At 34.1% G+C, this 22562-nt stretch overlaps 4 protein-coding genes across 4 annotated transcripts in view; 3 read left to right on the top strand and 1 right to left on the bottom strand.

Annotated features, from left to right (window-relative positions):
- Positions 1-778: 778 nt before the first annotated feature.
- Positions 779-3449, top strand: LOC131849392 (prosaposin-like). The gene is made up of 5 exons (XM_059199460.1): positions 779-907; positions 1006-1192; positions 1551-1666; positions 1762-1948; positions 3297-3449. The coding sequence occupies exons 1-5, from the start codon at positions 866-868 to the stop codon at positions 3419-3421; spliced, it is 657 nt and encodes a 218-aa protein (XP_059055443.1). The 5' UTR covers positions 779-865; the 3' UTR covers positions 3422-3449.
- Positions 3450-6675: 3226 nt separating this feature from the next.
- On the top strand, positions 6676-8691 carry LOC131849541 (prosaposin-like). The gene is made up of 3 exons (XM_059199627.1): positions 6676-6872; positions 7537-7676; positions 8587-8691. The coding sequence occupies exons 1-3, from the start codon at positions 6704-6706 to the stop codon at positions 8689-8691; spliced, it is 414 nt and encodes a 137-aa protein (XP_059055610.1). The 5' UTR covers positions 6676-6703.
- A 211-nt stretch (positions 8692-8902) lies between these two features.
- LOC131849487 (nucleoside diphosphate kinase homolog 5-like) lies at positions 8903-14423 on the bottom strand. Its single transcript, XM_059199568.1, has 4 exons — positions 14204-14423; positions 10951-11123; positions 10430-10575; positions 8903-9933 (listed from the first exon to the last, which is right to left on the bottom strand). The coding sequence occupies exons 1-4, from the start codon at positions 14342-14344 to the stop codon at positions 9686-9688; spliced, it is 708 nt and encodes a 235-aa protein (XP_059055551.1). The 5' UTR covers positions 14345-14423; the 3' UTR covers positions 8903-9685.
- An 835-nt stretch (positions 14424-15258) lies between these two features.
- The window catches only part of LOC131849498 (zinc finger and BTB domain-containing protein 24), a 15603-nt gene continuing 8299 nt past the window's right edge, over positions 15259-22562 (top strand). The window contains exons 1-2 of the mRNA XM_059199578.1: positions 15259-15453; positions 17825-17986. Coding sequence (XP_059055561.1) covers positions 15259-15453; positions 17825-17986 — 357 coding nt within the window. The remainder of the gene's footprint in view (positions 15454-17824; positions 17987-22562) is intronic.

Below are 22562 nucleotides of genomic sequence, written 5' to 3'. Positions count from 1 at the left end.
TATTCAAATTCAAACTCTGTCTTTCAAATGGCAAGATGTACAATGTAGTTTTAACTATTAGCGCAGACGACCGGCCTATTTTTCATTCTAAAAAATAATTTTTCTTATAACCAACGTATTCATTTCACTAGTTAGTTGCAAGTCTGCAGCTGATATTGTAGTTAATTCTGTCCTTCATGAACAGAGCTTGTTGTCTGCGCCGGCAATATCTAATAACAAGCGTGGTTTTTATTAAACAAACAGCGTGAGAAAATTGAGTTCATTGTCCATGGAATATGCGGATGCTTACATCAATCGATCCGTACTGATTGCGACACTTTTGTGGATCTGTATGCTGAGCAGGTGATTGATATTGTCGACCAGGAGAGAGAACCCGGACACTTGTGTCAGACACTGAAGACAAACGTCATCGTACCCGATATTGACGAAGGTAATGTCATGTTAAATCCTAATTTTCTTATAGTACGTATGTACATATATTGTCTACTTAGCAAACATGTATATTATGCAAATTAGTATCTGTATGTTTTATTCTATAAAGAAAATATGGAATATCCCCATAATACGAACTGTATGAACAGTTCAGTTGGTGCACAATTTGATGACAGATGGCATCATCAAATTGTGGACCATCACTGATTGTGTTATCGTCTCACTGCAAATTTAGTTAATAAACTATTTCGTACGTACATCCATATACCTATATACCTATCATAAATCAAAACATTAATACCCACTTGTAATACCTCTGGCCGAGAGAAGTAATGTAAATAATTAAATTGTTTTATTGTATTGTCCTATAATAGATCTAAATGTGATAAAAGAAGAAGAGTCTAAAGCCAAATGTGAAGTATGCAAGGTCATAATGGATGTGGTCAAGAAAGAAATCAAGGGCAAGAAGAATAAGGTAATTTTTTTATTATTTATTATAGATTGATTATAAGATTAAAAAAAAAACTAAGTCTATGTAACTAAAACTACATGATGTCTGTTTTATAAATGCAGGAAGAAATCAAGAACTTAGTCCATAATATATGCAAGAAAGTACCAAAATTGGTTCGACACGAGTGCCACAAGTTCATAGACAAGCATGCTGACCACGTGATTGACATGCTCGTGGATAAAGTGGACCCAAAAAAAGTGTGCCACAAGTTGAATCTTTGCCAAGTTATGTCTGTACCGAGTACTGAAAGTAAGATTTTTAAATTAATCTTATTAGGTAACTAACTGGAATAAAAAAAAAAACAAACTGACAAATCTAAGTGGTAACCGTTGTTTACCACTTTCATACATACATCTAAATTTTCCAAAATAGCAACATATGGGGGATACGTTGCAATTTCGGAAAACTAAGATGTAATGCCTCCGTAACCTACAATTTTACTTATCCTCACCTCACGAAAGACGTCTTATAAAGCAGACTCTTTGATCTCTGAAATAGCTAAAACAGGTATTCACGCATATGAATTTAAAGTCTAACTGGCTACGATTTTATGAATATTTAAGAAATAGTTATTAATATGTTTAATGTTTTATTATTATTTTTATAGTTAGCATAAACGTAATATTCGATGTTTCTTCACAAGTAGAATATTCAAAAGGTTTATGTAAAGTGTGCAAGATTGTAATGGATGAGGTCAAAAAAGAAATAAAAGGAAAAAATGAGGTATGTTCCCACCTTCTGTTTAATATTTTACATAAATCTTTCCACTTGTTATAATTATTTACTACATACTTTATGTATGTTTTACATAAATTCAGGAGGAAATTAAGAATCTAGTCCACAATATATGCAAAAATGTACCAAAATTGGTACGACATGAGTGCCACAAGTTCGTGGACAAGTATGCTGACCACGTGATCGATATGCTCGTTAATAAACTGGACCCAAAAGAAGTGTGCCACAAGTTGAATCTGTGCCAAGTGTTGCCCATACACTTTATTGAACGTAAGTATATCCTAGTTAATATAGGCCGGCAAGTTCAGCAAATTTTTCTTAAAGAAAAAAATAAATATCTAAAGAGTAATAAAAGTAATTCCCGTGCTTTTCGTGAGATAAATGTTGTCCGTTCTCGTGATCCAGTATGTTGTTGTCTATTTTCACATAAAATATAATTAAGATCTGTTTAGCTGTTTGGTCGTCAGAAGTTAAATAGGACAAAGCAGTCAGACAAATTTTCGTAATTAGGTATAATATTAGTATGATAGATCGCATGATAAACAGTTATTTTATGTACTTTTAAATTTTGCTTTAACTTTTGTTGCAATATTTAATAATAAAAGAAACTGTATCATGGTTATATCTGTATGTATATGGTCGCGGGTTCGATTCCTAGCACGGTGTAAACATTTGTATTCATGAGTATCATTTGTATCGGTCTGGGTGTTTTCTATTCATTGCTTTCTTGATTTAATTGATTGATTTTAGAAATATGAAAGCGTAGCGGTTTTTGTATTAATTGCCGCATGCATTCTTATGTAAAATGTGAATACTATAACTATCAGATGGCAATTGTGAGTAGCTTTGACGTGGTCTAGTGTTTTGAGTAGTCATGCTCACTAAAATGTCCATACTTGTGGCGGCGTGGTGGGCCGGGTCATTGGACTCCCTAAAATATGGTCGAGCGCAGTGATGGCTGGCTCATCCGCAATACTCGTGAACGGGTGCTGCTTGTAGGGACTGGTCTGCTCTAATCACTATGACTGATTTCCTCTTATTAATTGTTTAACCAGTTGGTTATGTATTCAATATTTTTTCTTTTTGAGTATTTAATTGAATTAGTGCTAATTGGTGGTTTGTATTCACACACTTAAACTTAAAAATGTAAAGTAATAATAAAATTATTTAAAAGAGCAACACGCAAGTTTCTTGCTCGTTCTTCTTGTGATGAGACAGCTTTCCGAACGAGCGGTAGATTAAAAAAAATGTAATGACTATTCAAAAGTGCTTCAATGTAAGTTTATTTGAATAAATGATTTTCTATTCTATTCTATTCTATTCTATGTATATTATGTATGTATTTAAAAAAAATATGTTAGTATTTATTATCAGTAGTAACTAGTGATCATAACACAACACTCTGTTTACTTAGTGGGACTCGATGTGGCTGTGTTAATTGTCCAGAGTTATTTATTATTATGCCAGCTAAAACTGAAAAGTAAATGTATATCTTTTATTTCTTTATATATACAAAAGGTATTTAAGTTGTTTAGGACTGTTGCTTCGTCAGTTACCTACTAGTTGGCGCTGTGCATGTCTTGCTTTATTATTGTAATGTTTGTTTTCTATGTAACAGAGTTGTACAAAATATTCTATATATCGACACAAGTACGACAATCCAAAGAAGCCTGTGGAATGTGCAAGAAGGTGATGACGACGATTGAAAGAACTATGCAAAACATTGAAGTGGTACGTACATGATCATACAACTATAGTAAAATTTTGACAGTGCATATGTCTTCAAATTTATTGAAAAGCATACTGTGTAGTTTTATCTAATGAACATTTGTTATATGCATTATTTGCTTCATCTACTTCATCCCCGTGGAATAGACGACGAATGACGAATTTCCATGCAATCTTCCATCCCCTATTTTTTTTACCCCTTTAAGGGTAATATTTTGACAAACTTTATCATAGGTATTATTTTATATTTTATCAACAGCTTAAGAAATAAGTTTCAAGCTTTAAAAATTACGATACTTCCATACAACTTTACGTCTCCCTTTTCAACCCTTTTTCGCATTCAAAGTAACCTGTGTCCTTTCTCAGGGTCAGACTATCTGTGTACCAAATTTCATTTAAATCAGTTTAGTAGTTTTGGCGTGAAAACGCGACACACAAACAGTGTTACTTTGGCATTTTTTTTTTTTTATATTTAAATACATTTTTCCACAGACATATTCGTCCGTGCCTTTTTTAATTTACTTTAATATTATAATATTTATTTAATTTCCATTTTTGTACAACTCCAGCCGAGATGTTACAATTTGCCTAACAGTGACACCGAGGCAGACCTTATCCGTCTGGCCCAGAACCACCGCTGGCCGGCCGGGTGAGTTGACAACATGCAGTGTCACCCATCTTTATTTGGAGGATTAGATTTATCAATATGCATATACAATTATATAAATCTTACACTACTACTAATTTCACAGTTTTCATTACATTGTGCAATGTAAGAATTCATAATGTAACAATACACATTATGAATTCTTACACTGCATATACAATTATATGAAATCTTATTCTAACACTATTTTCAAAGTTCACTATTTGTTATAGTCCAGGTTTTGTTTAATTATTGATTGTTTAATTTCACAGTTCACTTTTTGTCGTAATTCGGCAATTTTTTTTTTCCCTTTTACACTTCCCTTTCCCCTTTTTTCTTTCTTTTTTTTTTCCTTCCTTTTTTTTCTTTTATTTTTTATACTTTTAGCGAGCATGTTCCGGCCTTTCCAGTCCAAAGCGCCCCGACGATGCATCAGCTGTTCTGGTTTTCTATGTGCTGATTATTTTAGCGCAATCAGCGCATCAACGATCGCCCTGTCTCTATTTTTAATCGCCATCTGCAGTGAGTACTCACGAATGTCCGAGTGAGTCGCGCCTTCGGCCTCTTGTATAAAACGAGCAACTGCGTCTTCTCGATTTCTCGTATAATATACGCAGTCGCCTGTGTGTCTGGTGATGGCTACCACGGCATGAGAGTAGCTGCCATGCACTTCCAAGGGTTTACTTCTAGTATTGATGATAATAACCCTCTCCGATGTCAGTCCCTGGGCCTCATGAATTCAGCACTTTAGACTCCTCGTCCATTCCATATCCCTCGGATATTAGCTTTGCTTTCTCCGCTTGGGTATGAACCAGGTATAGAGTCCTGCTTTGGTCCGATGGTATGACTTTGCTGTCGTATTCCATAAGCCTCAGCGACCTAATCCGGAGGTTGGTCGAGTATATCCCGTTGTATACTTCTCTCAGGGCATACGCTACATCCAAGGGGTTTCTGTGAGTACATAGAAACTCCCTAGTAATACCTGCTGATTTGTTAGGTCGCTCGTAGGTAATTTCAAATAGGTTATGCCTATCTATAAAGGGGAGTTGATTTACGTCGCCAATAAGCAGGACATCTTTTGCTTTGGCCATTTCTGCTGCTAGCACTATGGCCCCAAAGTGGTTCATAAGGGCTTCATCCACTAGGATGCGGGACACATTTGTATTGTCCCTTTTGCCGTTAACCAACAAAGAGGCCATTGTTCTCACCCTTTCTCCTGTGTTTTTCGTTGTCTTGGCTTCCAGCTTGTTCCTTAGATCCTTGGCCGCTTCCACGGTGGTTGTGACAATCATGTCCTTTTTGTGGTCGTAGTTGTTGATGATCTACGTAGTCTTCCCGCATCCCGGAACTCCGTTTATCCACTCGATATTTGGGATGTTCCACGCTTCAAAGGATATGTCCCCGGTCAAGTCCCTGCACCTCGCATCAGCTTGGCTCAGGATCCTGTCGTCCAACATAATCCTTGTGAATGCCGCAACCAACAGGATATTATCTTGTGGGGGTGCGCGGAAACTCGGCTTCCCGGTTTTCCTAGTCTCCTCCGCGTCCAGCGTGACGAACCCCACGGACTCGCAGTATGCCGCCATGTATTTACCAGTATATGCACCTAACATTGTGGTCTGTGTGTTGTTGTCATACAAGGCGGCGTCCTCCCTGTCCAGTTCGTCGACAATCGCATCATCACCACCCTTCTTGTATTTTTTTATTAATTTAGCACAGGTATTTTTGTGCAGGGTATGTGTTGCCACGACTATCGCTCGATACTCCAGGAAGGCGTTGATAATATGATCCTTCGGGTTCCTCACTGGACGGAGACGAGGCGGGTCCACCAGTCCCAGATCTGCCTTGGTTGGATCCTTGTACTGCCGCTTGGGTTTCTTCGCGGCAGGTCTCAGTGCCCATTCTATGGCTTCCTCTTGGCGTGTTATCCCTATATGTTTACGGATAGCCCCTCCGGCCCTCTTTGACACCGACATAGCTGCCGCGCCCAATGTTCTAGTTAGAGCCTCCATTCGTCTCTCTGATGTTATAGCTCCGTCGATTTCCTGCTCCCTCTTCGCTTCCCGATGTTGCTGTTCTCTGTTCACTGCTTTCTGCTGCAGGATCTCCGATCCACTCGCACACCCCGCCCCATCGGCCGGGTCGCTTTGCCCGTCCGTCCGAGATTTCTCCTTGCACGAACCAGGCGCACTGCTCCTCATAAAGTGGAGGTTTTCCCCTTTGTCTTCATACACCACTAATTGGTGATGTCCCGACGAGTCAATGCATCCGATCCTGTGTTTGGTCTCGGCCTTTTCATACGCGATCACCATTGCATCTACACTGATGATCCTGGGGATGGATCGGCCCTCGCTTACTAGTTTTGTTAGCTCCTCCAGGAGCCTCCCTACTTTGGAAAAAGCACTTTCTTCCCTTTCCTCTTGTATAAGAATCAACGTCTTATTTTTGACGTGTATTATCCGGCATGATACATTGTTTATCACTGCCGGTGCGTAGGTTTTGTACTTTTTCTTTTTTTCTTTGGCATTTACAATAATAGTAAAGATTCGAACTTCACTGGCACTAAATAATGGTGTTGTAATTTTATGTTTTTGAACTGACATTATCTGTCGTTACAGGAGAAAATTAATGAATTGGTTCAGAGCACCTGTATGGATGCACCGAAATATCTTCAGCATGAATGTGACAAGTTAATGTTCAAGTTTGCTGATCATCTCACTGATATGTTGGTCAACAAGATGGATTCAACACAAGTGTGTCACAGTTTAAACCATTGTAATGTGTCAACTGCAGTTATTGAAAATTTCGAGAGATTTGAAGGTACCTATAATGTTCAATCCAGTTTAAACGCCTGAAGATTGTAATAGTATAATCTTGAAATACTGTTTTAGCGTTTGATAAAGGATATATTGGAATTATTAAATAAATCCCTTAAATAAATTCAAAACATCTATTAAATCATATTTACTGAGCAAAGCCTATTATTCACTAAAATGTTACTTGAATGACGAGTGTGCAAGGCAATAGTTGTTCATGCACTGGATTTTCATTTAATGTTAGACATAGACACCTATGTATATAAATATGCATTCTAAATGAACTGGCTTTTTAAAAAAAAAAGTAATTCAATTGAGTTTCTTGCCAGTTCTTCTCAATTGGATCTATATACCGAACTGGACGGTAGGGAAGAAAAATAAAATTATAATGTAAAAAATTTTACGTTCATAAGCGGCTAAAATGTTCTACATGAATAAATGATTTTTGAATCTGATAATTTAGTTCTTGAAGGATTTTAAATATATGGCCGCCGAGCAAGATGAACAAAAATTATAATGAACGCTTAGCAATTCAGAAGAAATAGGGAGAAAATTATTAGTTGCTTGTCCTTTATTTCTTTTAAATTAATCGTTTGGTTGAAACTGAGCTTCATAGAAAGAGGCTAAATATAATGTTACCTATATAAAAAAACTATTTTTCTCTACAGCGGCCAGTGTGAATTGTTTAATATGCAAGCTGCTAATGAGGGCAGCAAAGAAAATAATCGATACCGAGAATCAGAAACACGCGATATTAAACTTTTTAAGAAACACTTGCAAACGGCTGCCTGTAGCTTATTTTGATAAAGTAAGTGTCTACTATTAGAATAGTAAGTATTATAGATCCTGGAAAACTTGTGTTACCAAAAATGAGAACACGTATCACAGTAATAGTTATACCTGTTGCATAAATATATATATAATAATAGATACACCTAATACAGTTACAAATCTGTTTAAAATGGTTCAAAGAGAAATTAATGAAATAGCTGTATCAGTAAGTGTTTTTACTCAAAGTTATTTTACATGCAAAGTGGATGACATTATATATTTTTTTATTAATAACTATAAGTACTGACATTAATTAATTAATATAAATATTTAAATGTATTTGTGGGTATTCATAATGTAGTGACAATTTTATATTAATTTGACTATGATTTCATTTCAATATTTGCATACCTCTACGGGGTGCTGCATGTCATATACTTTTATTAGTCAGTAAGATCCGAAACTGTACCATGTTTGCTTGCATGTTTGCAAATAAATAAATTTATATTTATTACTACTAGTCATTTTTTTTAAATAACATAAAAAATGTAGGTACCAGTTCACTTTTTTGCTAATTCTTGTATATAGAAGTAGCTAGATGAACGGGGCGGTATGAATAGTAAATATATAATAAAAAAAAACATAAGAGGTAGGAAGTGAATGTAAATAAATATTTTTTTACTTTGCAACTATTAAATACTTATACATAGGTTGACTTTGTATAAAGTTATCTGCGGGGATCTGTCTTACTGGGTTGTGTTGTGTTTCGGTTGAACGGTGAGACATTGCAGTGAAATTACAGGCTACGAAAGTATAGTTCACGAGTACTAAGGTCATATACATGGGCGACAGTTACTACTTGCCATTAGGTGGGACAATATGCTTATTTACCACATCAGTTATTGAAAAATATATATCTACCGTCTTAATGTCTATTAAAATTACAGTGCAACAACATTGTGGAGACATACGGCAACTTGGTAATCGAAGTTATCGAAGATTGGACCGAGAAAAACTTCTGTAAGAAGAGTGGCTTTTGTAGTAATTTTTAATCAATAAAAAATATAATTTATAAAAATAAAAAATTGTTGTAATAGAATACTTACATTTTTATACCTTTTATATACCTACAAAATTTAATTAAAGAGTTTTATTTTAAGAATATTGTATTTTATTTCTTATTGTCAAAAGTTAAATAAAGTGCATAAACATTTATGATTCTCTGTAGGAGATTAAATATTGCAGATGGCTTAGAATTCCGATTCCCGTGGCTAAAGGTATGCCGAATCACTCACCGAACTCATTACTATATTCAATAATTAGCATTAAACACAGACATAAATGAATTTTCCAGAATATGCATTCATTGCGTATAGGTACCACACCAACAAACTCATTGGGCGCCAAATATTATTTTTTAATCTATAATTAAAATGACTGATGTTTTGCTTTGACCAATTCTAGAATAAGAAGAATATTTGGCGCCAAAAATTTTAAAATATTGTCGCGCGTAGAATCACTACTTGCTCAGTGTGTAGACACTACAGTGCAAGTAATCACTACATTAAGTGCAAACTATGTAAAGTTCCTAGTCTAGTAGTATTTGCATTGCAAGTTTCAGCAAACACCATGTTTATTTATACCTACATATCCAGTACCATTTCTGCCCTGCACTACCTACCTCTGTAGGTACTGAAAATATTCAGCATAGATATAATCGTAAGCTATGTTCATCATGGCTCAATAGAAACCTAACTGAAATGACAATGATAAAAATAAAACAATTATGAAAATCATAAATAATACCAATTACTTTGTTTTATGACTATTATATACTAGCTGTTCCCGCGGCTTTAATCGCGTGTTATTCTGATGCAGCTTTCATTAAAGTCCATTCAGTAGTTTTGCGTGAAAGAGTAACAAACGTCCATTAATCTATATTCACAAACTTTCGCGTTTATAATAGGTACCTAGGTATTAGTAAGATTTTAAAATATAGAATAGAGATGTAATTTTGTTCTCTGTTCTGTGTTCTGGAATCTAATATTATTTTGTTAGGGACTCGTCGGAAGCCAGCGGAGTGTGACAACGTCTGTCTTCCCGATGATCAGATGGCTGTGGCGCCAACTCTGGCTCGTTAGGGTTGTGTCTCTGTAAGTACTCGGCTAACCAAAGTATTGGCTCCGCCGGACATTCATGAGCAAGGTTTGTCAACGCCGGCAATAGTGTCCTCGTTATATGCTTTTGAATATAGTCATTAACTTGCCACTGACGAAGTACTGGTCCCATCACCACTGTGAATAAACAAGGTATGTTTGAATATGTAAGTTACAGGAAATTTAGAATATATATAACGTTTACTGGGTCAGCTAGTGCTGACCCAGTAAACGTTGTTTTGCCATACAAATTGAAGTACTAATATAAAAAAGCAGGGGTTGGTGATAGAAGGTTAAAATAAAAATTTTGGGATGTATATATTTTTAATGCCATGTTATAAAACTAAATATAAATAGTCCAAATAGAAAAAAGTTAGGGGTGGACAACCCTTATCACTTAAGGGTATGAAAAATAGATAATAGTTGATTCTCAGGCCTACTGAATATGGATATACCTATTTCATAAAAATCGGTCAAGCCGTATCGTAGAAGTATGGTAACTAATATTGTGACAGTAAAATTTTATTACAAGAAGATTGCTCACTTAAATCTTAAAACATAAGACTGAAGTAAACATAGGAAAAAAGGTTTTCAGGTTGGACAATGTGTGCCTAAAATGAATTTTTGCACATACTTGTGGGAAAAAAGAAGTGTATCTCCCGCAACGCCTCAGCATGGTTTTCACTTCCATGCAAACCATTAAAGTAGTCTCCGTACTTAGTGCGGCGCCCGTAGCATGCCCGTAGACTGTCGGGCCAATACGCTTGTGCTTCAATCACTCTGTGAATAGAAGGACGCTTATAAAGACTCATAACGTAGTCTGTGCTAGGTTCCAATACTTGTCAATTTTAAAAAATATAATTAGATCAATATTTCTGTATGATTCTTGTAACGACCTGGAATTTAGTTATTAAGTTATTCATACTACATACTTAGATATGTAACAAAAGAATTTTAAAGTTTGCAATATAGTATAAATGAGACGTAAAATTATTAGTGGTAGTCTTATAATATGCAAACTGCTGATTCATATTTTCGCTAACTACAAGCGAATTTTCATATAAAATCATTCAGAATGTCGGATATTTATTTTTACTGGTATTGCAAGTTGTGCGAAACATCGGTTAACGCCAAGTTAAAAAGGGAAAGCATCACCTGGCTGGTCCCATCAGGTTGCGCCATTTTTGTATACAATTTTTGGTTGCAAGCACTAACGCTACGATAGGTCCGCTCGACATGTGAGCCACCAAGTGTGGGAAGTGATGGCGACCGTAGTGACCTCTGTAAAGTTCCGCGGCCTGCTCCGGAGTTAGGTGAACTTGCCGTTTCTAGAAAATCCATGTTATTTGTTTTTTATGATGCAAAGATAGCATAAAATTTAACGTACCTACCTTTACCGGTTCTTTCTATAAGCAATGTCGTGGATATGGGCTATGGTACTGCTAAGCTGAATAGATGTTTTAGACATCTACCTACATAAATGACGTTTCTAAATTGAATCTAGCTAATGGTGTAGCGATTCCGGCTCACCTCTGATAATGGCGACTTCGATTTTTATCCAATACAAACATTGGTATCAATAAACATAATTATTTGTATTGGTTTATGTTTTTCTTATATTTTGTATTTCAATATTTAAACAGTTTAGTACCCATAGTACAAGATTAGCTTAGATAGGCGTAGCGGGACACGACGGCGATGTGTGACTGTTACTGTACTCCTGGGTTAAGTAACTATTATTATATTATCAGCTTTTGAATTTTGCTTCTGACAGTCACAGTAGACACTTGAAGTCAGTAAATGTTAAGATAATCAAATATAAATCATACAAGTTTAGTGTGGACTTTAAAATTAATTTAAAGAATATTTTTTTAATTTCATAAAACAATGCCGTATCCTCTGGCAGCGTAGCCACGCGTAGCCCCTAAACGTCACTTGAAGTGCGTACCTAATTACTTTTTATATGGTTTCTTTCTATAGATAACAGCAGTGACCGCTACGAGCTGGGGTGCTCGAGTGACTATTTCTATTTGTGTCAGGGTTGTCACGATTTTGTATTAAATATTGTCATTTATAAATGAATATAGAAAAGGGAGAGACAAATACTAATATTTTTTTAGTTGTATGGTATATATAGCAAGATCGCTTGTAGATAACGATGTTATGCAATAATTTAATTTAATTTAATAGACTAAAGTAAAAAAATTTGTGAAATATATATTTCACCTATTTTTTGCTGCAAAAACACCGTAAATCTGTTTTGGTTTGAATATTGTGAATATACTTCACAGTAATGATAATATGACTTATTATCATTACTGTGAATAATATGACTTACTACTAATCTAATTACTCTATTTTTAACTTACTGTGCCCGCGGTTTCACCCGCGTGAAAAATATAGCCTATGTCTTTCTGACGTATAGCTATATTACGGTAAAGTTTCATCATAATCCGTTAGTAGTTTTTGCATAAAACAACATCCTAACAAACATCCATCTATAGTCACAAACTTTCGCGTTTATAATATTAATAAGAAGTGTTGGTCTTAACCAACACTTCTAATTAATATTACGCTGACTCTTAAGTCGGCAAAAAGAAAAACGAGTTGATCAAGATCGTGTTAATCGGTTATCGTCATCACATGCTTGTCTACTATTCTCTTAAAAAATATCATAAAATATTATTATTCAAAATATTTTTAACATTAAATGTCGTAATAATTCATAGGTTGTAGGCAGCCCTAGTATAACAAGCGTTGCATGTGACGCAGAATAATGAATGCACACCCCTCGCCTGTTCCCGTTAGCTCAGTTTTGCATATCAACCCTCTCGTTGCTGGACAACGCTAGATGCGTACCACTTCCCCGCTTTATATAGTCCCAAAATCATATCGACAGATAATAAAATATTCAATACCTAAGTCGAATAATTAATATATTATTCAAGAATCATTAATTTTCAGAACATAGTAGTTATTATGAAAACATTTTTATTGTGATGCTGTTTTCACCTTGGGTCATAGAAATATTAGCTTACTTAGCATAAAGATATGAAAATAGTACCTAAGCATTAGAACAAGGGCACTGCCAAAATCTATTGGTACACAATAGTACCACGACTGAAATGATTTGTAGTCTTTAATATAATACAAATTGTTTTAGCTTTACAACATTCATTTATGTAAAATGTAATATATTTTATACAGCCAATAAGTACTCTTTTATACAAACATAAATGATAGGTTACTGATCGTATAATGTTATATGAAACCATTAAATTTATGTGAGCCCGATCGTGTAATGGGGCGATGTCTCGACTTAACTTTCATATGGAATATGTCACAGAAAATAAATGTAAGCACTACACAAGTACGATATCATTATGTATACTATATTTATATAGGTATAAGATTCCCAATTTCTCACATCATATTGCGTGGTACAAATATACATATATAAGACTGGCACTGAGGTTCATGAAAGAAAAGGAGGCAGCCTCCCGCAGACATGGGGGGAACTGCGTGTACTAACTAGGAACAGGGACGCCCATGAAGAACTACATTTTTTTCTTTTATTGTTTGCCGTTGTGATTGAAAGAGTGTATTTTAATTTTGAAATCTAATTTTTGGTCTTAGGATTTATTCCATTATGAACAAAAAAACCTAGTACCTACGCATTGTAGGTACTAGGTTTTTTTGTTCATGTTTGTTAGGATGTTGCAGTAACTAGACTAGCCGATGCATTTTACAGGATGCATGTCATACAACAAAAAATAATTGGTTTTTCTTTACACGTGTAGCTTTATTTTTGAGTTATTTCATACAGATAGTTACCTCTAAATGATTTTTTTGAGATAGTGTACGAGTAGTGATTTTGTATTCTTATATTGTCATAACAGAATGCATTTAAATGTAGGCTGAATTTTCAATTTTGTCGTATTATTCTTTATATATTTATCGAACACTAAACTATTTTTACTAACTTAAATATTTCCAATTTATAGAAGTAAAGGGACCATTTTAATATATGTCAACGCAGCTGAATAGCTAGCTCAATATAGTACTATTCAATTGCACATGAGATATGATGAGTTATATCAATTGATACGGATCTAACACGGAACAAGAAACTCACAGTTCATTTGTCGATCATATCCTAAGGACGGTGTTACATATGAATGTGGATGGTTATAAGGGTAGAGGAAGACCGAAAAAGAGATGGATGGACTATGTGAAAGATGATATGGTGAGAAAAGGAGTAAGTAACGGGATGACTGCGAACAGTGATGAATGGAAGAGAAAAACATATTACGCCGACCCCAAATAAATGGGATAAGGAAGAAGCAGATGATGATAATGAGTTAATTTGTCTATTATATAAAAAAATCTATATTGTTTTTACACTAACCGCTAGTATAGTGAATCCATTAGCTCGTATGTGATTCTCAATAGCTTCAGCGTCTTCGAAAGCCTCTGGTTTGATCACTGCCAATGTCCGTTCAGAGTAAGCGTGATATTCAGCTTCAGAATCTGACGACGCAACAGACATTTTAATTTCATTTACTAATATACAAAATGTATCTACTAATACCTATTATGTTTATATATTTGTACTGATGTTTGTTTGACATTTGAAGGTGAAAGTTTCAAGGCAGGTTGTTAATGTATGTAATTAAAAAAGTTTTAACTCTCCTAAATATACACCTATAGATTATTTAATAACTATAGAATATTATTTTACGTTTTATACGAATCTATTTATATTAATCGTAACTAAGAATAAGACTACTAAAGTTTGTTTATAGGTAATACTAGTAATCCATAGTGCTTATTATTTTTATTATTATAGTATAAACAATTAGGTACTAAAATAGTAAATCTGATCAATTAAGGTTACTGGATATAAACATAACCATTATGATGAAATAGACATCTATCGTTGTACGTGGCCGATTTGCACAAATACTGTATTACTCAAATATCCTAGCACCATTGGAACTGGAAGCTCTACAGCATTCTCGAATACTGTTCTACCTGGATAATAGTAGGTAGTAGTTATTATTTTATTACTAGATCGACTACATCCCATTCAATACTAAACATGTTACTTGTTATTACATTGATTAAATCAATGAAAATGTTTATATAATAACATTTTATTATAACACAATTATTATCCGGAAACATCGTCGTGAAAATACATAAAGACATCATAATCAATTGCATAGGCAATCAAGGAAAACCACGCATTTTCCGGCTGGGCCCACCCGGGCTTGTGGGCGACGGGGGCTGCGTGCGGCGCGGCGAGGGGGCGAGGGGGCGAGGGTGCAGGGGCGTCGGGTGGCGCGCGCTGCCGGCCCCAGTGCCCCCCGGACGCAGTGCCGGCGCGACGCCTCCCCGACGCTTGCACCCGCGACATGCGTTGACCCTGTCTCCCGCCACCCGAGAACCACCGCCGTATACATGGACAACTCTTGCCTCCTTGACCTCCTCATCAGGTGCTTCGCCATGACTGAGCCGGAGGACCTCAACTTCACGGCGTTCACCGACCTATGTCGGCTGTGCTCCCTGAAGAGTGGTCCGCGGCTCCACATATTCGACAAAGAGTCGGAGCAGAGGCAGATACTCTTCAAGTTGAGGACGTGTCTGCCGACTATGGTGAGTTCTTTGTTAACGATCGACTTTCATTTGTCCTTGATTTATATTCCGCTAATACTAATCGATTTGTCTCAGTATTAGTTTACTTATTTACTAATTAGTATACCACATTCCATCCAGAGCAATTTAAAAACTTATAAAAATAGACCCTTGTAGGCTAGAAAATAAGAAAACTGCAATATAAGGGTGTCGTAGCAGACGCGTTTCGTAGCCCGTAGACGCCTGCGCGTTCGTGCTACGACAACAACAAGGAATTTGATAATGAGCTCCAAATCACGATACCTGTTGATTTTTTTTGACATTTATCTATCTACAGAATTATTTCTTTATTAATTTTGCAATGGAGTTTTTGGAAAGGTAAAATACCTTTCCAAAATTTTATGAATTACCTAAGAATTATAATAACAATAACAATGAGTCATATTGTATTAGTCATTCCTAGATTCTTCGATTCGAATTCCATATGTTATAGAAAGTAACAAAATATAGAAACAAAATTATTTCCTAAGAATGTTCCATATTTACATAATCTATCATTTATTAGAAATATTTATTTCGCGTTATTATTAATTTAATTGTTTTATAATTATTATTAAAATAAAAATGTAAGTAAAACATGATCTACTTCTATTGAATTCTGTTTCTACTTCCTTTTTCGCTACATCTTTTTTATTTATCTTTATAGGTAAGACATACAAGAAAATTATACGATTTTAAAATTACTGTGTATATTTCTACGCATAATGACCATAAAAATATTAACATTTATGTTTGTTATAATTGTTGTGTATTGGACCTTTGCGCCATTTGTGTAAAGTGCAAAGAACTGTGCGTGGAGCGTCGACCCCATAGCTATTGGTGCAAAAGTGGGTCAACGTGATAGATTACCGCGGGAAACATGGGAAAAAATGTGAATTTAACCCACGAGACGTCATACGGAACAACTGTGCAAAAAAAATTAAGTCACCCATTATCAAGAGTTATTACATAGGTATATTTATGAAATTGATTTCTTTTCATTTTTATAATATTCAGCTTCAAAAGAGTTTCTCATTAACTTTTACTAGGTACTATTGTTGTTTTGATATGCCAATAATTTCATTAATTATGCCTTTATTTTTATAGATAAATTACATCTAAATATAGCGACATTGTCCGTATGACTCTCTTACGATAGCTTCTAATCACGTGGGAAATTATGGAAATATAAAAAATGTATCGTGCATTTTCAATGTATATGACACTTGTCAAAACTTCATGTCTTCCGTGAAGTTATGTTTAGTCGAGTCATTACTGGATCTGTATCCAGTCATCCTAATTCAAATAGTCTTTAATGTGGGTAGACATATGTGTGGACACAGACATATATACACCCAATATGAGTATTCAGTAAAATCTATTTTATGGGGTAAGCAACGAAAACCATATACCAAATATACATTTCTCGACTTATCTATTGATAGACTCGTCTCATGCAAGAATGCAAAACGATTTCGGATATTTTGACGTATTCCGTACATTTAGCTTCTTTTGTGTGTATACCAAAATTTCTAATCTTCGAACTATTTGCTGATCAAACAATAGGTTATTTAATATAAGCCTGCAACATGAGTTAGGTACATAAAGTACGTGTATAACATAGATTTATTTTATACCAGCTTTAAACTCGGTGATTACCATTGTAGAATGCCAAACACATAAACATGCAACTTAGTTGTAACCTACTCCTGACTGTTAAGTGTAATAAACTTTATACATAAAATTAGAACCATAACATAAACATAATAAACTTTTATTATGTAAGTTCTACAGTTACTGTAGAATATGCGTTGGTGGCAGCCATATTAATTCTTTTATTAGATTAAAAGACCGTTAATATTTTATTTTACGTTTTGTACATTACATTTTTTTTTAACAATTTTTATATTTATCTCATAATGTACCGGATTAAGTACCATCGGTGTATTTCTGATAGATAAAAAGCGTAATATTTTGTCAGAAATGATGACGAAAACAGAATTTTATACAATTAATATATATATTTTCCGACCTTGATCTACATAATATCTGTACACTTTCCAATTTTCTTTTGCTTTTACACTTATCCCAAATTACGCATGAAATAGTACGCTATAAAGATTTCATTTTGGTTTCTTTCTTTTCTCTTATTATATGTCAATGTAAGCGCTGTAACCTACTGCAATAAACAAACAAAAGTTGTATTCTGATAGTGTAATCTATAATCCTTGTATAAACTGAATATAGGTACATCTTCCTGCAAATAGCTACAAATAATTTCATCCTTATTGTTTTTCACCCCGCTCTTCCTGTATGTGACAGTCTAACCAGTTTCGTTCAATATCTTCTCCAGCAGATCTCGAAGGACGATTTCTTGCCGAAGAAGATCTGTGAGCGATGCGTCACTCGACTGGAACAGCTGTACGAATGGCGTCAAAGTTGCCTCAGCACAGATTCTGTGTTACGGAATTATGCAGAGTCTATGAGGATCGTCACTTCTACTATAAACTTTCAGGTACGTTTTAATTTAATTTATTGTCACCATATCACCATGTCTAAACTATGACTACGATTTTAAAAAATCAAGATATATATAAAAATGTCTTTAATTATATCTTCTTTATTATCTACAATTTAATACAGGGTACAAGTAATAGCCATAGAAGACACTGAAATGTAGCTTATTTATGAATTTACGATATATTTAGCAATACTACAGTAAGAAAGTCTTAACTAAGACTATTAGATTAAGTTTACTGCAACAATGGCACAAAACGCAACATTTATAGTAAAAAAATACACAACTTGTTGAAAGTACATTGTGGTTTCAAGATGTAATTTAATGTTGTTATTGAACTGCTTGTTCTTATTAAAATGGTTCGAGGAATTTCATACAATAACGTGGAGGACATAGTACATAGAATACACTAAATTGAATGTAATAATTAAAGCAAATACCCTTTTAAATAGACATCTTCTGTATTAAGTGTAATAACATTTTGACTATGTATAGTAGGCACGCTATGAACATCTCTTTTATGCAATGTAACAAGCAAAATAATATAATCTTTTATTTAAGTAAGTTCACGAAGAGAATAATAAATGCACTGTTGCTTGAGTTTAACGAGCGAACATAAATCTAGACTACATTTTCAGTTCAGCAACTTTAATATAAAGTAATAGACTATGAAGTCGATTCCACAAAACTGAAGATATTTATGCAATGTGTTTTTTATATATTTTGCGGGACACTTTATGGAATAAAATAGTCCCGTCCGAATAAATAAATACGTAACAATAGTGAATTCTGCGCCATTTCTTTTAATCATTCAATAACAGTAAAGTAAATGTATTTTTAAAATTTTTAATAAAATATTGACGATTATTTTCAATTTTAATATTTACTTAAGAAATAAAAATCTCATACGTAATTATATTGTTGAACATTCATACATACATATCGTGTAAGTAATATTATTATTATATATGCATATGTATAAATATTTTGTTATAGATTTAATGAAAATTACATATAGATTATAATACCTAGTTATATTAAATAATATCGTAGGATATTGTTTAGTTATCTACACTCGATCAATAGATACGGGACGACAAAAACAATTACTTCGGTTATTTATGACAAACTCTACCGATTAATTACTAGAATTATATAAAAAATATCTCATTTTTAGAGATAATACCAAAATAATTAAATTAATTTTAAATTACATTCGATATACAATATAGTAGAAAATATTGTTTATCTTATGTAATTAGATTACCAATAAATAATATTCATATTAGAAATGTAGGAAATTTACCATATGTCAGTCTAATTCTCCACCGTTATATTATAAACAACATAAATTGTAATTACTTTACGGCCCAAGAAAAATGAATATTTTTTTTTCCATTTCACTAGTGTATGTATCGTGTACTAGTTACTTCTTTCAACAATAAAAAACTATGAAAACTAAGAAAAGATAACGATAGAAAGATGAAAATAAATAATGACACATTGATTTATTACGATACTTTGTTATGTCGTGGATAGATAATTTACCTATATACCTATGATTTGACTAATATGATAGTATAGAACTTTAGAAGACAGAGGGAATATTTTATGAATTGTTTAAAAATTACACTTACTTACAGCTACATAATTAGATACGAATTAAAAAAATAATATGTATTTTAAATAGGGCACCTGTAATTAGAAGGTATAAATTACGCAGATACCTAATAAGTTGATGAGGCCATTATTGCAAGTAAGTAGATTCTAGAGCGCTAGAATACTGAGCTCTTGAATACTGATAAATCCTTAAATATATGGACGCCATTAGTCTCTGTCTCACAGTCCCTTATTCACTCTGTGGAGCTTCATTTCGATGTTGTCCATAGTCCATAAATTATTAAAAAAGTTACAATATATTTGTTAACTACAGTTATCTTGTTTTAATGCATAATGACATATTTTAGAAACATTAACATGGAAACAAATGGATACACATATGTGTACCTATGTCTGTAAAGATGTGGATTCTACCGACCGATTTATCATAAAAATTACATAATATTACATCCACCCACACATTCAGAATTTGGCGGTATGTATTTACCTACCTGTATGTATGTACCTGTCTGTATCTTTGTTTTAGTAGTGCAAATGAAATGCAAATGAATGACTAATGAGTAATTAAAAAGTACCACTATAAAAAATCATAATCGTATTGAACCTTGCAGTGAGGCAGGGTATATAAAGTTTCATCATAGGATGAGAGATCCTTACTCTCATCCTATGATGAAAACCTTTATGGGTAGAATATTATTACTATTACTTTTTTATTATTATTGTATTGCTTATAAGGTCTACTAATTATACGGCGGTTGGGCTATAATTGGATCCATACGGGCCATACGGCTTGGTATAGGTTTTTATTCAGATTTCTCCTTTACTTGTATACCTCCTACTAGTTCTATTGTGCTTTGTTTTCCTAGTGATTCGTGGGGTGGGCTGGCGTGGTGACGCATGTTTCTTACTCCGTCACCATGGAGAGTAATTATTATGTATACTAAGTGCTTACTACTAATTACTAAAAAAGAAAAAAATCTGGGAATCAAAATCAAGGACCCCTCGTTTTAACAAATAAAGACACTTAAACATGTAATATATCATGTATTAGTGTGTCGGCACGCGGCGCGGCTCGGCGAGCCATGCACGGTGTCTCAACGTGCTCCCCTCTCCTCTATCGATCGCGGCGCGCCTGGGACATATCGACCCACTCACTACCACCCACCACCCACTCTATTCACGTACGAATTTCAACCTTACCTCGACACTGTAAAGTTCACAACATCGCACAACAACATCAAAGCATAATAGCATCGTTCACACGAATCGCAACCCAAGAAAAACGGATCACGAGTCAATGTCGAACGTGTATATTTCATCTTCAAACAGAAACGTATCTGGATAATGAATTATTTGCCTTAATGCTCTTGTTATAAGGTTCTCATCATTTTAGAATGTGCAATACGGCTATTGGAAAGCCGGATATTAGCTACGCATGTCCGCGGACGACTTGTTGTTTTTATGACGCTCGCTTAATTTTCGAGTACGAAAATCTTCCACCGCGCCATTATAATTGATTTTATGATTAACGACTCTACATAGATTACTTAACACTTTAGAATTCACATATTTGAATTCGCTTTAAATAAACAGTATTCAAAACAAAATAAAAATTCTATGCAATTAATGTACTGACATTACAAAGTTACAATTACAATATGAATGCATCTGTAATAAAATTAACAAATAAAAATCTCGAATTGTTTTACTAATCATAATATATTAATACTGTCGTGATATACTCGTATTATTTATGTCCATTGTTGATGGACATAAATGATCCGAAAATGTCCGTGAATAATAAATGTTTATGACGTATGACGTTTCACAGAAACTTTATATTACTAAATTATTTATTTGCTAACAGGATATATGCCAAAACTATCTAATAATGATATTATAAATACATCGCTATCTTTATGAATTAATATGCTATTATATGTATACATATATTTGAAAGTGTAATATATACCTTAATAGCAACATATATGAGCGTATCATGTCTATAGCTAGCTCGGTGCAACGTCACATTAGTGTATTAGCACACGCATCCAAGGTCGAAGGTGGTTCACCGTCACCCCCGGTACACAGAGCCCCCAGTACTGTTAACCCTGACCTAGCTCCGAGGTGAAGGATGTTCCTACTACGGCCTCCCGCCCCCACGCGGGGGTCGAAACGACCCCGCCAAAGCACCACTTGCACTGAAACCTTCCCCACATCGCATGAACTGATGGCTGAAGTAAACTGCTGAAAGGAGTAACACAAAAAATATTTTTAAACAAACTTAGATAAAACGGTATTAATTTATAAAAATAACAACAAAAAAAGTCAATATAGATTCAATTTTATGAAATTTATAAATAGCACAAAGCAAAGTTGCTGACTTCGTTCGTTTTTTTCTCCGCTTCTTTTAAACCATGCAACGGATTTTGAAATGACTTTCACTATAATTTGAAGAATTTCTTGCAGTTTATAACTTATAAAATTTATACATACGGTACATGCATATAATTATAGGACCTTTATCAGATATACTCTTCTCTCGTATGATGCCAATGTAGATGGGATATGTATATTTCGCTTATGACTCTTATGATACCTTATATTTCCTAACTATAGGTTACCTTTATACATTTTAAGCCTAACCTTGTAAATTTTATACAGTATTCTTTAAGTAACGACTTCTATTTTGTAAAATATTGTGAACATTCAATTTTTCTATTTCAGTAGATGTAAATACAAAACAAACGATAATTGTCTTATATAAATAATTCCTATGCATACAATTTAACTATTTAAGTGACAGAATAGGTATTTAACATAGACCTCCTAACATCCCTATCTGGATCCTATCATATCAATATGTGTGTGTGTAGGTATGTAATCAAATCTTGTCTAATAATGATGATACGTCTCGCAAGTCTTTCTTCATACAAATTTGGTCTCTCACATT

This window comes from Achroia grisella, unplaced genomic scaffold (assembly GCF_030625045.1).
Source record: "Achroia grisella isolate CSIRO2021 unplaced genomic scaffold, CSIRO_AGI_Agris_v1 utg642, whole genome shotgun sequence".
Lineage (NCBI taxonomy): Eukaryota > Metazoa > Arthropoda > Insecta > Lepidoptera > Pyralidae > Achroia > Achroia grisella.
This window is presented reverse-complemented; position numbering and strand designations above follow the sequence as displayed.